This window comes from Bubalus kerabau, chromosome 4, assembly GCF_029407905.1.
Source record: "Bubalus kerabau isolate K-KA32 ecotype Philippines breed swamp buffalo chromosome 4, PCC_UOA_SB_1v2, whole genome shotgun sequence".
Lineage (NCBI taxonomy): Eukaryota > Metazoa > Chordata > Mammalia > Artiodactyla > Bovidae > Bubalus > Bubalus kerabau.
Window position 1 is genome coordinate 91,031,236 of NC_073627.1, and position 17,148 is coordinate 91,048,383.

At 42.3% G+C, this 17,148-nt stretch overlaps 1 protein-coding gene across 1 annotated transcript in view; it reads right to left on the reverse strand.

The window, feature by feature from the left end:
- Positions 1-17,148, reverse strand: part of ADAMTSL1 (ADAMTS like 1) — a 1,145,195-nt gene that overhangs the window by 185,576 nt on the left and 942,471 nt on the right. The window contains exon 19 of the mRNA XM_055577966.1: positions 3,480-3,690. Within this exon, the coding sequence (XP_055433941.1) occupies positions 3,480-3,690 (211 nt within the window). The remainder of the gene's footprint in view (positions 1-3,479; positions 3,691-17,148) is intronic.

Sequence of the window (17,148 nt, forward strand, 5' to 3'; positions counted from 1 at the left end):
AGTTGGTAAATGACAACTTACATAATTTGTATTTTTTCCCCCCAGAAAAGCATATGTAATATGCATGAGGTCAGTGGCAGGCCAATATTGAGAGAGCAAGGAGGGGGACTTTCTCCGTCAGACAGGCCAGTGTTCATCAGGATGTTATCTGTCGTCCTTTAAATGAAGCATTGGATCTACCCTCTCCTTTTGTTTTGTAAGAAAAAAACTGTACGTTGGCTGCTGAAGGATGAAACACTCAGCCCTCTCTCCTGGGGCATCCAGGCAGCTGAACGGAAAAGACACTTCTGTGCACTACAGGCCCCAGCAAGGTCGGCAAATGTACAGCCAATAGCCGATATCTCAACTAAGTGGTGTCCTAGGACAACTGCTAAGTAGACCGGAGATGCTTAAATTATTCCTGACTTATTTCATAAGCATGAACAATGACTTCCTTTCTCCTAGTAAGTGGTCAGTGGTAACTGATTTTGCCTAAAAAACTAAAGATGTAAGATTCTAGGAAATGATATAAGAAGAATAGCCAATTGTTTTCTCCAGGTTCAGAGATTCCTCAAAGTGACCAAGGATTCCTAGGCACCAAGTGTTCAACAGGAATTTTTCTGTGGAAGGTAGAATCCCTCATGGCTTTCACTTTCTATGCTATTTATTTATTATGTTTGAATATTTTTCACAACGATTATGTATTGGGTTTGAAACAAAATCTTTTAAAAAGTCCTGATAAAGTATAGTCAGTGGTTCATTGGCTAAACTTCAAAGAGTTCTTTACTATTACTTCCTTGATCTGAAAAGTGGATTTAAATCCAACTTATCTCAAAGGCTTCTCCCTAATGAAGTGAAATAGAAAATGCTTTCAAAATAAATACATATCTCAACAGGCCCAAGGTCAATGGACAATGGAAGAATAATTGACTCTTTAGAAATCCGCTGATATCAATAGGACCGCTGGGCATGGGGGCGGTAATGTTGGCAATAGAGCAAAAAAGACCATGCATATGGATGTGCTGTAAAAACTGAAAGAACAGCATAGGTCCCCGGCATTACTCAGCAGCATGTGCAACTACTGAAAAAGGCTGGTGCTTCGCTGACTTCCATCATCAGTATTATGACCTACAATCATGAAACAAACCCATCAGTGGGATATAAAGTAAAAAACATTCCAGGGTTTGTGGGTGGTACTGTTGATCTGTTCATTCATTTTATCATTCAATAAACATTTTACGCAGAACTTATTAGGTACTAATGGCAACACAAACTAAAAATTCAGGGAATTAGTTTCAACAGTAGAGGTTGATCTAGGCTGATTCCTCATCTTTTCTTAGCATGATCATAAATTAGTGGTGCAGTATGGAGCCGGAGTATAGTTAAAGGTAAAAGTACAAATGCACCAGAAATCAGGAGACCTGGGTTCTGGATTAGGCTTTGTGATTTTGGGCAAAACTATATCTTGGTCACAGTTACATCATCCATAAAACAAGGCGGCTTCTATGTAAGCCCTTGAGGGCCTTTCCTGCCACAGTGGTTTCCAACAATGGGGTATCGTGGAAGGGATCACATAAAACTGAGCTGATGTCCACTCCTAGGTTTGCTAGCTCTGTGAGCCTCAAAACTAAAATGAAGACAATAAGATCTACTTTTCACTGGACTGTTATGAGGATTAACTTCAATTAGGTATATAATAATATATATTTCTTAACAGAACAATAGTACACAAAGTGTTCAAAGTACACAATATTCTCTTGATTTCCACTGACACAGTAGCATGGAAGTTATGAACTTAATCATATACATTTAGGTTCTAAAAGGATATATATCCAAGCAGACATGGACAGTATAGCGTCCATGTCTGCTTCTAGATGCTTTACACCGAGTCTTTTGCTCACTTATTACTATTTGATTCCTTGAGAACTTTACTAGGAAGGGGAAGGGGGAAGGAAGGGGCCCTGTCCACTGGTTTGAAGAAGCACAGAGGATGCATGGAAACGGCAGTTCCTTGTCTCAGGACCAAGGCTTCCTTCTCTCTCCTTCTCAGTCTGATGACTGCATCATTTATCATTCTAATTGGGCCACTTCTGAGAGTAAAAACTGTTTCAGTAAAACTGGGATGTATGTCTCCCTTACTTTTCAGGCTTATTTTCCAGGACCTTTTTTTGTCACTTTAAAACTATGAGGGATATTCTAATAAGAAGGCAATTGCACAGTAAGATTTTATCCAAGTAATCAATCTAAAATCTTATGTTTTTTCATAAGGTGTGAGTGAAATTGCAGTTTGCCTTCCATCTCTTACTGCTGATGACCCTTCAGCTCTCCCATCTTCCACCTTCTCTCCCTCCTCCAGTCAGTAACTCTTCTTGCCCATTCACTTGATGCTGGCCCCTGGATACCAGCTGCTGTACGTACTACCGTACTTTTCAAGGTACTGCATTGTAAGATTAAAAGTGTTTTCTTTAAAAAAAGGTCTTATGTTTTTTAAAGGCATGCAAAAAAAGGTACTTAACTTTAGTTTGATAAATATATATTAATTTTAGATAGGATATGGGGATAAAATAATTGTGTTTTTATTATTATAATAAATGCTTTAGAGTGGGTCAGCCAACTGTTCTGTAAAGAGGTAGAGTAGATGTTTTAGCTTTTGTGGACCATATAGTTTCTGTCACAACCAAGCAGTTATGCCCGTGTAGTGCAACAGTGTGGCTGTGTTCCAAAAAAACTGTATTTACAATAATTGGTCATGAACTAGGTTTGGTTTTGGGCAGCAGTTTGCCAACCCTTGCTTTAAAATGATAGTTCCCCATGGATCAGGAAAATTTTAAAAGTCTGGAATTGACTTGATTTCTAACATCCTATTTTGCTAAGGAATTATGTTAAAAAAAAAAAAAAGAAAAGAAAAGCTATCGCCTGGTATCTTTATCTCTTAGAATTTTAAACAGAAAAAAACTAGAAAGAGCAAACATTCAGAAAAGTTAGCGTTATGGAAATTTACCCACCACACAGTCCTTATTTAAAATTTTTTTCCTTAGCTCAGTGAAAACTTTGTCAGGAATATCTTCAGGTTAAGAGATGGGTCATTTGAGTTGCTTTTGGAGATCACTGTGGGTGGTAGAATGGAAAGAGCTTGCTATTTGTAATAAAAAGATCTGAATTTAAATAAGGTTGTGGGAGTACTGGGAAGCCCCAGTGGCTCAAGAGGTAAAGAATCCGCCTGCCAGTGCAGGAGACGCAGAAGGCCAGGGTTCAGTCCCTGGGTTGGGAAGATCCCCTGGAGAAGGGAATGGCTACCCATTCCAGTATTCTTGCCTGGAGAATTCCATGGACAGAGGAGCCTGGTGGGCTATAGTCCATAGGGTTGCAAAGAGTCGGACACACCTGAGCGGATCTTGAAGATTCCTTTAATGGGACAGCACTCTCAGACAACACAGTCCCCTGTCCTGAGCTACTGCTGCAAACACAAACTCCAATACTGTGTTAGCCTCAGAACTCACCGGCTGCCACTGCGCAGGGTACCAAGCTGGGGGGCAGTTGAAGCGGTTACAAGCTTGCACCGTGGTGGGCTTGGGCTGGCGACACAGCTCATCAGCCAGGATGACTGTTTCATTTATCTCTCTGGAAAGCAGGTGGGAGCAGAAGACATCTCTGGTCTGTAGCCCAACCCCACAGGTGAGACTGCAAGGACTCCACTTGCCAATTTCCCACCTGTGAAGAAATCAGAGGAAGAGAATACCCTGAGAACCCGTGTACAGAACGGTTCCCTTGATGCAAGTGTGATCCTAATGGAGTAAAAACACCTATGTGGGTATTTGGGAAGGTCCAGCTCAAGCTTGGCTAGGAATTCTATTCCAAGACTAGAAGTCATCTTTTCTCTTCATATTCAAGAATCTGTTTAAACAAAGAGGGTGATAAAATGAAGCATTCAATTTTTACCACAAAATCACCAGAAATGGTCTATTTTGATGGAAGTATTAGTTGCTCACTTGTGCCTGACTTTTTGTGACCCCATGGACTACAGCCTACCATGCTCCTCTGTTTATGGAATTCTCCATGCAAGAATACTGGAGTGGGTAGCCATTCCCTTCTCCAGGGGACATTCCTGACCCAGGGATTGAACCCAGGTCTCCTGCATTGCAGGCAGATTCTTTACCATCTGAGCCATCAGGAAATCCCTATCTTTTTTTCACTTTCTATGTATGTTCTGATGAAACATATAAGCTTCATCAAAATAAGAGGGTATGTTGGATAAGATAAAAGTTGTGCACATAAAGGCTTTGGATACCATATAGTGAATAGCAGGTCTAGAAGAAGGCTTTCTGCTTATCTCTCTAGCCTCCATTCTTAGCAAGACTGAAACATTCATGTTTATTTTTCTTTGGCTTCGAAATGAAAGGTCGCCGGTTCCAACTTCCTTCAAGCTGCCATAATAGCATAGAAATGTCCCTGTCTTATGTATAAATATCATCACTGTCTGGGACTGGAGAATGTAACAAAAGTGAAAGTTGCAAAATAGATCACCCTTCTTGAGGAGGAATAAGTGGAGAGGACAGCTTATTATCTGGAAGAGGAAGTCAAACACAGAAATGAGTTAAGTGCATAAACTGGCCATTCCAAATAGCCAAGTCTTGACAAGTACGTTTATAGTGAGCTAAGGGCCAGGGACGGGGGAACCTGGTGGACTGCCGTCTATGGGGTCGCACAGAGTTGGACACGACTGAAGTGACTTAGCAGTAGCAGTAGCAAGGGCCTATAAAAACAATTTCCCTGTTGATGCAGCCTCTAAAATGGGAATACCAAATTAAAAAAACTGAGTTTCTTGGGTTTGGAGTGAGAAGTGTTCTTTAATGATCAGTTTTAGAAAGTTCTGTTTACAAAGTAAGACACAAAGATTCTACAGGAGCCAGCCAAGAAAAGCATGGCAAGTTGACCCTTCAGTAGCTAGGACTGCCTAACTTTTGTAGCCAGCCCTGAAAACTGGTTTAAAAGTCTCTGACTTAAAAAAAATAAATAAATAAAAATAAATAAATAAAAGTCTCTGACTTTATGGACCTAGAGTCTGTCATACACAGTGACGTAAGCCAGAAAGAGAAAAATAAATATTTTACAGTAAATGCATACACATGGAATCCGGAAAAATGGTACAGATGAATCTATTTGCAAGGCAGAAATAGAGACATGGATGTAGAGAACAAATGTAGAGACATTAAACGGGGAAGGGGAGAGTGGGATGAACTTGGAGACTGGGGTTGACATATATACACCAGTATGTATCAAACAGGTAGCTAATGAGGACGTACTATATAACATAGGGACTCTACCTAATGCTCTGTGGTAATCTAAATGGGAAAGGATACCCAAAATAGAGGAGATACATGTACACATATAGCTGATTCACTTTGCTGTATAGCAGAAACTAACACAACATTGTAAGGCAACTTTACTCCAATTAAAAAAAAAAAGTCACTAGCTTTAATGTTTCTCTACTACTACTACTACAACTACTAAGTTGCTTCAGTCGTGTCCGACTCTGTGCGACCCCATAGACGGCAGCCCACCAGGCTCCCCATCCCTGGGATTCTCCAGGCAAGAACACTGGAGTGGGTTGCCATTTCCCTCTCCAATGCATGAAAGTGAAAAGTGAAAGTGAAGTTGCTCAGTCGTGTCCGACTCTTAGTGACCCCATGGACTGCAGCCCACCAGGCTCCTCCGTCCATGGGATTTTCCAGGCAAGAGTACTGGAGTGGGGTGCCATAATGTTTCTCATCAGACTGTAAAGCTGAATGGAGCTCTCTCAACCCTTTCCAGGTACTCTGTTAGGGTAATTAACTTTCCAATTCCTATTTCCACAACTTCCTTTCCTACCCTGGATTCAAGCCATATCAGTAATGAAGCCCTTTCTTGTTCTCAGTTCATGCCCCCTGGTTTTCTAGCTCTATCTTTACTAAAGTGATTACTCCTAATCTGTAATACTTCTGGTCTTTTCCTTGCCCCTCAACATTTTTTCCATTTCCATATATCCAAACTTAATCCATATTTAGTTGTAAATAAACTGTATCCATATTTGTTCCAGATATTAAATGTTTTCTCAGTAGTATTACAGTTATTCTGCCTGTCAAGGGCCCTATGAGAATATACACCTGTAGAAGGCAAGGTCTGTGTCTGAGTCAGTTTTTGTGTGTCTCTCACAGGGTTCATCATAGCTCTTTCTAAACAGTTAATATATATGGTTACTACTTTTTAAAATAAATGAACAAATGGAAGGGATCTACCACCATAGTGGGCACTTTATACACATTACCTCATTTAATTACTTCCAGAACACTATGAGATAGGCTGTATTGATTTTCCCTATTTTAAAGTTCAAGGAATCTGAGAATCTAAGAGGTTGCTTGCCCAAATACCCATAATTAGTAAGTAGTGAACCCAGGATTCAAACTTGGGTGTGTCTGGATCTGAAGCCTGTGTACTTTCTATTATGCCATCTTATTTTCAGGAAATACCTTGAAAACCGCCCTATAAATATTCACAGGATTTTAAAATGAATAAAAGAGGAGAGGCTGAGTTGAATATATTTCTTTTAGATCCTTGTGTGAATGTCTGTAAACTTATTTTTAGATCCCCAGCTTGGGTAAATTCCAAGCTTTAAAATATTAAAGGGCTACTGGTTTAAAAAATATGTCCACACAATCTTTGCCTCTTCCCCATTTTAAAGATGGAGTCTTGAGTATGGGCTGGACTTACTGGCTCACTTGTAGGGAATACAATGAGGTAGAAGGGGTGCTATGTGACGTCCAAGGCCGAATTAGAGAAAGGATATTGCTTCTACATGGCTCTCTCTCTTTGACTGCTCACTCTGGGGGAAGCCAGCCACATGTCATGAGGACCCCGAGAAAATGTGGATAAAAGTCCACATGCAAAGGAAATCGGGCTGCTCACCAACAGTCAGGATCTACCTGCCGGTGACAGGGGTGAGCTACCTTGAAAGCAGTCTTGCTCGACTAGGCCCAGCCTTCAGATGATTCCAAGCTCCTAAGAGATCTGGAGCCTGAACTGCCTTTCCGAGCTGCTCCCAAATTTCTCATTCATTTAACTACGAGAGGTAATAAATGTTTATTTTTGTTGTGAGCTCCTAGGTTTGGGGAAAAGTCATTGTGGAACAATAGACAACTAATTCTGTATCTCAAAGCACATGTTGTACACTTGAAATATATATAATTGGGCTTCCCACGTGGCACAAATGGTAAAGAACCCACCTGCCAACGCAGGAGACATAAGAGACACGGGTTTGATCCCTGGATTGGGAAGATCCCCTGGAGGAGAGCATGGGAATCCACTCTATTCTTGCCTGGAGAATCCCAAGGACAGAGGAGCCTGGCAGGCTACAGTCCACAGGGTCACAAAGAGATGGACATGACTGAAGCAACTTAGCATGCATGCAATACAAGTATATATTCTCCCCCCAAAATGTGCATATGTTCATCAAAAGACATATACAAGAATGTTCAGAGTTTCCCTGGTGGCCCAGTGGTTAAGAATCCACCTTGAAATGCAAGGGATACGGGTTTGATCCCTGGTCCAGGAAGATCCCACATGCCGCAGGGCAACTGAGCCTGTGTGCCATAACTAATGAGCCTGTGCTCTGGAGCCTGCAAGCTACGACTCCTGAAGCCAGTGCGCCCTAGAGCCTGTGCTCCACACCAAGAGAAGCCACCTCAATGGAAAGCCCACACGTTGTAACTACAGAGTAGCATGCACTCGCTGCAAGACCGGGAGCAGCAACAAGACCCAACACAACCAAAAAGAAATGAATGATACTTCTTTTTGAACAATTAATGTTCACAGAAGCACTATTCCTCATAGCCCAGATGGAAAACTACCCAAATGCTCATCAACAGGTAAATGGACAATCAATTAGGATATATTCACATAAAACTTCATAGAACGAGAATAAACTAGAACAACAAGGAACATGACTGAGCTTCACAAACATAAAACTGAGTGAACAAAGCCACAACTACAAAAATTCATAGTGTGATTTCATTTACCTAAAACTCAAAACCCAAAACGAGTCTACAATGTTAGAAGTGAGGGAGGTGGCTGCCCTTGGTGGGTAGTAACTAGAAATAGGGTATGCTGGGGGGAGGGGGAGGGTTTCTGGGATGTTATCTTGATCTGGATGCTGGATGTGCACCCGCTTTGTGAAAATCACCAGGCCATATGTGCAGAATGTGTGAACTTTCTTTGCATTTGTTATGCTTCAAAAAAGGATGTTCTTCACCCTCCAGCCAACCACTTTCAAGAGAAATACTAAAATGCTGTGGGTGTAAAATACAACCACCACCCCCAGTGCTGATGACCACTCTATGCATGTCTCATAAAGGAGCTGCCTACACAGTGAGCGCTGTTCCAAGGTTAAAATTTGCTCTAATACTGTCTCCACACTGCTGGCTGCCCCACTCCTGCCCTCACCTCTGGCAGAAAATCAGTCACTGGGAGCTTGAAGCAGAGGCATCTGGCAGCCATGAGGCCACTTCAAGGCTGCTGGAAAAACTCACAAAACAGACGTATCTGCTTACTTGTACATCTTCAAGGAAGGAGGGCAGCAGAAGCTATCTGTGCATTCAGCAGCTTGCTGATTACGGGTCCAGGTATTTTTCATCAATTTAGGCCCAAAGAGGGAAAGCAGAGAGATGACCCCATTATTCCTCCCCTGCATGGGGGCTTCAGCTGTGAGTGTTGGGTCTCAATGGCTGCCAAGAGCTGCCTCCCTGGATTCTGTGCCTTTGGCTGTTTCTGAGGGAGGGACTGTAGGCCCGTGGGAGCCAGCCTGCAGGCAAGCTGTAGCTGGCAACCCCGGGAGACATGGACAAGGCCTTCGCTGGGATTCTGGGTTCTGGCTTCCCGTAATTCCAGTGCTGAGGAGGACTGGGGCTCTGGACATTGGAGAGTGAGGGCATTCATGCTTCTCCCCTTGACTTTAATCCATCTTTTCATCTTCATTGAAAATGTTACCTCCTCAGGGAGGAAGCCCTCGACTGGGTAAAATTCTCCTCTAGGATATGGTTCCATGCATAGTTCTCTATTTGGAAATTCTCAACACACTTGATTTTTTGTTTTATTGTGGAAAGAGCATTCTTTTAGCAAAATTTTAAGTGTGCTATGCACAGTATTGTCTCTAGGTACAGTGTTGTACAGAAAATCTCACACTCATCTTGCTTAACTGAAACGTTACACTTGTTGATTGCAATTCCGATTTCCTCTTCTTCTGAGCTCCTGGCAACCACCATTCCACTCTTTGATTCTATGGATTATTAATTCTATGATTCTATGACTATTTTAGGTGCCTTGTATAAGTGGCATCATGGAGTATTTGTCCCCTGTGAGTGGTTTATTTAACTTAGCATAAAGCCTTTAAGGTTCATCCATGTTGTTACATATTGCAGAATTTCTTTCTTTTATAAGGCTGAATAATATTCGATTTAAAAGTATACATCACCGTTTTCATGGTTGTTTAGGCTGTTTTCACATCTTGGAACCAGCTACTGAGAGTACTTAGTGCTACCATGAATATGAGAATGCTAGTTTCCCTTCAAGGCCCTGATTTCAAGTCTTCTGGATAAATACCCAGAAGTGGGATTGCAGGATCATATGATGGTTCTATTTTTAATTTTTGGAGGAAGCACCATACTGTTTTCCACAGTGGCTGCACCATTTTTTACTTCCCCCAGCAGCATGCAAGGGTTCCAATTTCTCTACATCCTTGTCAAGACTTGTGGCCTTTGGTTTTCTGATGAGAGCCATCCTGACAGGTCTGAGATGATATCTCATTGTGGTTTTCATTTGCATTTCCCTGATGCTTAGCGACACTGAGCATTTTTCATATATCTGTTGGCCATTTGTATGTCTTCTTTAGGATATACCTGTAATCTGACTATCCTACTCGACTATTACCTTGGTGAGAGCATGGGGCTATGCCTGTTTTGACTTACCACTCGTTATGGGTTGAATCGTACCCCTCTAAAAGATATGTTGGAATTCAAACTCCCAATACCTCAAAATGTGACCTTATTTGAAAGTAGGGTCATTGTAGATATAACCATTTAAGACAAGGTCATACTAGAGTAGGGTGGGTCCTTAATCTAATATGACAGGTATCCCTATAAGAAGGGAGGGAGACACTTGGGGAGAATGCCATGTCATGACAGAGACGAGAGATGGCAGGGAAGTATCCACAAGACAAGGAATGTTGAGGACTGCGGTAAACTCCAGAAGCTAGAAGAGGCAAGGAAGGATTCTCCCTCACATGTTTCAGGGACCATGGCTCTGCTGACATCATAATTTTGGACTTGGTTTTTGCCTCCAGAACTGTGAGAGAATGCTTTTCTGCTGTTTTAAGTCACTTCTCTTGTGGTACTTTGGTGCGGCAACCCTAGGAAACCAATACACCACTGTGATCTCAGGACCTAGCAGGTGCCTGCAACAGCAGACGCTCAGGAAGAATGAGGGAACTCACATTTAATGGAACCCCAGGTGTGTCCTCTAAAAACCACCCACCCCAATTTCAGAGTCCCCAAAGCTCTAGGTTTTCTTCAGGGTGGTGCAAACTCTTTCGTGACAAAGCTGGGCCTGGACAGACACGGTGCTGTGACAGGCCTCATCTCACCTGATGTAAATATTTACAGTTTACTGCAGCCATATTAGCCTATTGGATTATGGCCCCTCCCCATTCCCACCCCTTGCCAGAACTTACTGCAGATATTATATACTTAATGTATTAGTAATCATAACATATTTCTAAAATGTCCCAAATTCTGAATTCCAAAACACACCTGCCCCAGTGTTTTGGGCCAAAGGATCTGGCTCTGTGTACAGAGAATGGTAAACATGAGCACTATGGCTTGTTTCAGTTTCTGGGCTTCAGGTGTTGGCTTCATGGTTGGGCTCATGGCCAAAATGTTAGGGAGACTGGTCCCTTTGAATTCTCTTTCTACACTATTTTCTTTCCTCTGAACCTTTCTTCTCCACATTCCGATTTCTTTCTGCCAAAACCTGCTTGCAGGGAAGGCATCGGGAGTTGACAGATGACAGTGATGCCCTGTAGCTTCTGGCTGGACCTTGCCAAGCTCCTGCAATTGACTCCTGATCAAGGGTAGGCAGGAGACGGAAGGTTACCTCCTGCTCTGCAAGGCTGGAAGTAGGCTTCTCGCCCTCTGTCCAGCATCATGTGTACTTGGGTTGCCCTATGTTTATAATCGGATTTAAAATTTTAGGCTTGGTTTCCCAATTCCCACTTTGTTTTTGTGATGGTGCTGGAGTCCCGCCCAAAGTACAACTTTCTGGAATGTGGTCTTGTCACTCTGCCCGTATCTGGTTAGTTCTTGGCTTCGGGCAGAGCAGTGACCCTTTGCATGAGCCACATGCCTTGATGTGACGGCAACATATCCAGCTGACATCACCTAGTACTGCCAATAACAACAGTGATACTAAATTACCAGTGTTTACAATGAACCAGATACTGTGCTGGTTGCCTCCTTTAATCCTTTCCACAGCCCTGTGAAAGAGGTACTGTTATTATTTGCATTTTAACAACAAGGAGTTGAGGCCTGGAGAAGTTCAATGATTAATTAGTCATGGCCTAGAGCGTCGCCTCCCAGGCCTCACACTCAGCGCCACTTGTATCGCATCCAAGTCTCCCATGACTGCGACACGTGGGTGCTGAGAATGGGGCTGCTCCCTATGACAGAGGCCAGCACTGTGGATATTAGACGCCCCAGCTCTGCATTATCCTAGCAGGACTCAGGGCTAAGGTCCCTCCAGATGTGGGATACATACCTAAATTTATATATTACTTATACCCACCAGATGAAGATGGTACTATCAGTTCTCCCATTTTACAGAGCAATACGTCAGAGGCTCTGACCAGCCAAGCAACTTATCCAACTTTACACAGCTAGTAAACAAGGGAGGACTTCGCTGGTGGTAACAGTGGATAAGAATCCACTGGCCAATGCAGGGGACATGGGTTCGACTCCTGGTCCGGGAAGATTCCACATGCCATGGAACAATAAAATCCATGTGCCACAACTACAGAGCCAGCACTCTGGGGCCCATGAGCCCCAACTAATGAGCCTATGTGCCGCAACTGCTGAAGCCTGTGCGCTTAGAGCCCATTCTCTGCAACAAGAGAGGCCAGTGCAGTAAAGAGTAGCCCCACTCACTGCAACTAGAGAAAGCCTGCACACAAAGAAGACCCAATGAAACAAATAAATAAATTACTAAAAAAAAAAAAAAAAACCCAAACAAAAACAAAACCACAACCCAACAAAACAAACAACAAGGGAATCAGGAATCAAATCCAGGCAGCCCGGGGAAATGCTTCTGAGGGCCAGAATAATGAAGATAGCAGGACAAACTAGATTTGAGATACAAATTCCCGGGTCCCTGGTGCTTTCAACTTCAGAAAATGACAAATAACAAAATGACAGATCTGTTTCTAAGTCACAGAATCAACCACAGCAATGTCACCAAGGGTCATGAACACACTTGCAGTTGTTTTTCAGAGAAGCAGCAGTGTGACCTGGCAGCTGAAGGGCCAAGACAGAGTGTGACTCCCCCAGGTGCATGTCTGCTCTTTGTGAAGGTGGCCATCAGAGACAATTTGGGCAATCAAGGACCCATGGAGGGTGGCACTTCTTAGCCGCTCGTGTTTGATTTGCTACACATGGGAGGGATTTTGGCCTTCCTTTAGACAAGGGCACATTATGTGAGTGGTTTTGCTCCCCTACCTTTCAGAGAGGCCCCAGCATGGCAACTCACTGTTTGTTGCTAGTAAAATGCGTGTAATTTCTAACGGAGACTCCCTGCCACAAGCTATTATCGGGAGAACCTCCTCTTACCTTGGCTTTTGCAGCAAAGCAGGGTTTGTTTCTCTGTTTCCTGTTCAAAACTAAAAATGCAGCTTTTATTGGGAGGCAAAATACCATTATGAACTTTGCTTATTTGTTAGATGCATTCTTTACACTTGTGTATAGTCCTCTAACATTTTTGCTCAACATTTCTATCCTGTGATTTTTTTGAAAGGTCCCTTAAAGATATTTGTTTTCTTTAGAATGCCGCTGAGGTCAGGAGGTACACAGCAAGCCAGCAGTAATAACTCAGATACCACGGAGCATGGCCAGCTCTAGAAATCCTAAGGTAGGACAAAGAGAATCCTCACTTCACCAGGGACACTATGACCTCGTCCCACTTAAAGGTTTTGGAATACTATTAGTGGCTCTGAATTTATCTCCCCGTCTTCCAGTTTCCAATCTATCCATAGCCTGAAGCTTCCAAAATGACATCTGAAATGTGAATTTGCTCACTTGACTTCCTCTGATTATAAGCTTTCACTGGGGTCTGAGCTGGGCTTTCAGGGGAGGGGGGCCTGTGTGTCCAGGGCTCAGTTTTGGTCCAGTGCACCCAGTGGGGGCCAAGTGGAGGTACAGGCTGCAGCTGTACTTTCTAATCAGCTTTTCTACCTTTCTTCCCTCTTCCACTTTGTAGGACTGAACTTTAGCCTGAGGTTTGGGAGGGAGTGGTCCATAGGCATGTGACTGGGCTCACCACTGGGCAAGGATAACTGAGAACCAAACATTCAGGGAGGATTGAACAAACATATAAATACATTATGGAGAATGAGAGCCAGACTTCTTCTTATCAGAGAGGGGGGTTACACACATGAAAAGGGGGAAGACCAGAATAAATCTTATAAATTTGGTATTGAAAACAGTGTGAGCTCATGATATTTAATTGACAGTTAGATAGACAAAGATATGTCAACAGATACACATGAGTGTATACAAATGTAATATGTATATGTTTACAATGTTTCCTAGCTCTCTCTGCTCAAAGGTCTAGAAGCAATGTCATCCTAGCTGTATCAAGTATGAAGTGCCCAGATCTTAGTTTGTAAATATCAGTCTCCACTAAGGAGCCAGTTCCTGTAAAAATGGCTCTGGAGCAGGGGCTGGGAAAATAAAAAATGAACTTGAAATATCTTGTATAGAAAACTGGGAAGTACTCAAAGAAGGATGGGGTAAAAATCAAAAGGACACAGAGGTAAGTTTGAAGGGATTCCCACTGGTCTGGGACAACTTGATAGTAATGAATTTTAATCCTTTAAGCAAATTAGATATTCAAAGTAAACAAAGAGAAATCTCTACTTAATAGTAGAATGCCTACTAGTAATTTAGGATTGATAAGAGTTTAGAAAGTCACCATTTGGCAACAATAACTGCAACAATAACAACTGATTCAGGCAAGACTCATCAATGAATATTAACACTGGGTGAAAATTTGGTGAGGAACAGGGTATTCACTGAGTTTGAGATTATCTCCCAATAAAATGCTTATTATTTACTATTAATATGATCAACCTACTTACAAATTTTTCAGTGAAAAACCTGGCCAGCATCATCTTAACCAAATCACGAGGTGACATCATCAGTAACGAATGGAATGAGACATCTGTCATCGTCTCCTGACACAATGCACTAAGAAGAATACAGCATCCTTCTGTGCTGTTTCTGGCAAAAGTTAAAATTCGTAAGGGAACATTAAGCAAACCCAAACAGAGTGACATTTTACAAAGTAATTGGCCTGTACTCTTCAAAAATGTCCAAGATATGAAAGACGAGACTGTCCAGATGAAAGTAGAAGAAATGACAGCCAAATACAAGACCCCAGATTCAATCTTGGGTCTAAAAAGGGCATTGCTGGGACAACAGGCAAAATGCGAGTGGAGTTTGTGCATGAGATGGTGTTACTGAATTCAGCTGCTTCTTGATCGGTGGTTAGTTACGCTGTGGTTATTCATGACAACATCCTAGTTTTTAGGTAAGAAACACCTAAGTGTTAGGATGCATATGGGATACATACCTAAAATTCTTCTCAAATGGTCCCAAAATGTTAACAACTAGAGAACTGAGGGGACAGGTATAAGGGAGTTCTGTGTTTTATTTTTGCAACTTAAAACCAACCCTGAAATTCTATCAATAAAAGTTATGAAAAACATCCATTTTCCAGGTAACAGGTAACACCCTATTACCCACAGGCCAAGGGTCAAGTCCTTAACTGGCCCGTACTGTGCTTCCCAAAGAAGTCTGGTATACTCTGTGGTCACCCCCATAATCAGCTTTGCTGAATACCCAGCAGAGGAGTACAGCTCTTCTCGACTGGCAGACTCCTCTTCCGCTCAGGTTAGATCACGAACATCATCTTTATCTCTAAATACTTTCCCAATGCCCCTCCCACAAGGTGAAGCTAGCCCTTTTTCTCTGCAGCACACTACTGTGTCTCTCCTCTGGTGGCATTCTTTTCTTCCCGCAGTCTCATTTCCCTCATAGTGTAGTTATTTATCTACTTATTTGTCTCTCTTACTAGATCCTAATGGCCCAGACTTATTCATCTTACTATCTCCAGCACCTACTATCGTGCCTGGCACATCAAGGATGCCCAGTCATCGTAGCCTAATGAAGAAGATCTTTGGATCTGGAATTGGATTCAGCATGAATGACCTGTGCTCTGCATCTCTCTAACTGCGCAAGCTAGGGCAAGTTACTCAACAGTTTAGTTATGTAGGATAGGAATAATAACAATACTCCCTTCAAAGGGCTGTTAGGAGGTTTACATGAACACATCTATGTAAAGGGCTTAAGTAAAGTGCCTGGCGCAGATGATACGCTCTATAAACATTAGCTAATATGAACAGTTCTTGCTGAGTGCTCAGTAAACATTTGGTAAATGCATGGATGATGATTGAGAGAAGAGAGTTTAATGAGTAGAGTGAGAATTCTTCCTGGAGTGAGTCAAAGTTGCCCTAGATTATGGAGACAGGGGGCAAGGACATTTGTGACATGCCCACAGTAATTTAGCATTTAAGCATAGCTGGCTAAAGCCCGGTGACAAATACAGAGGTAGGGATGTGTTCGCCACCTTCAACATGCTTTCAGCAAAGATGGAGACAACTGACAAACACCCAGCAGACCCAGCAAACATTGCTAGGTAAGAGGAATGAGCTAATTGCTAAACTTCTGGGCTGAAGCATGAACACTACAGAATTTCAGAAGATAGGCAGTGTGGTGCTCATAAGACTTGCATTTATATGACTGACTACAAACCACCAAGTCTGTTCATCGACACAGTCTCACTCTATCCGCCTAACTTAGAAATAAAGCAAAGCAGGCATCACTACCTCCATTTTACAGATCAGCAAGTTAGGGTTCCAGTGATTTCCACAAAGTTGGGAAGGGAACTCAGATTACTTCTATCCTGAGAAGTCACTAAGAATAGAGGAGGTAGTCATGAAGGGTCAGAGAGGAAGATTCATTTAGAAAAACATATATACTCCAGGGCAGATGGATCTGCTGCAACCTCTGTGTTTTAAAAAGCTGCTTAAAGGGGCCTAGGAAAAAAGAAAATGAAAGATCAAAGGAGATGTTAGACAATAAGAGCACAAATATTCTTTGAAGGCCAAAAATTAACCAAAAGCATATATGATCAATAGCATCGTGAAAATCAGGGCTCCCTATAAAAGAGGAACTTGTGTGGCTCAGGAAACAGGGGATAGACCCACGCTTCTCTTGGAAGTCAGCCTGCTTGGCATGAGGCTTTGGCTCTATAAAAATACTTATAATAAAGTTTACCAAACACCTGAGATTGCAAAGTACCTATTTCCATCAGAGAACAGTGTGGTGTAAGTGACAACTTTGGCCATGTCAGCTTGCCTCACCTTCTAAATCATCTCTTTAAAAAAAAGAAATCAAGGTTATCAAGATTTCAACATCGTAAATGACCTCTTTGGTACTTTTTTTTTCTTCTATTTTTAAAAAGGATTAATGAATAGCTCTTGAAAAAAAAAGTACTTGCAGCAAGATATATATTTACGTTCTCATTACAAGCATGCTGGTTTTTTTTTTTTTTTTTTCTTTTTCCTTTTCATAACTACTTCCTCCACGGGGATGTCAAACAGTACAAGGGCCCCCAACTAGACCCAGGTGTGAAGTGCATCTCCAGCCCTCCCTCCAACACCCCCCAACACTTGTTCCTGGCATCCCATTGTCTAAGAAACACCATATGCCTATTTCCCATGGACAGCTCAACTCAGTGAAAACTCCTAAGCTCTGC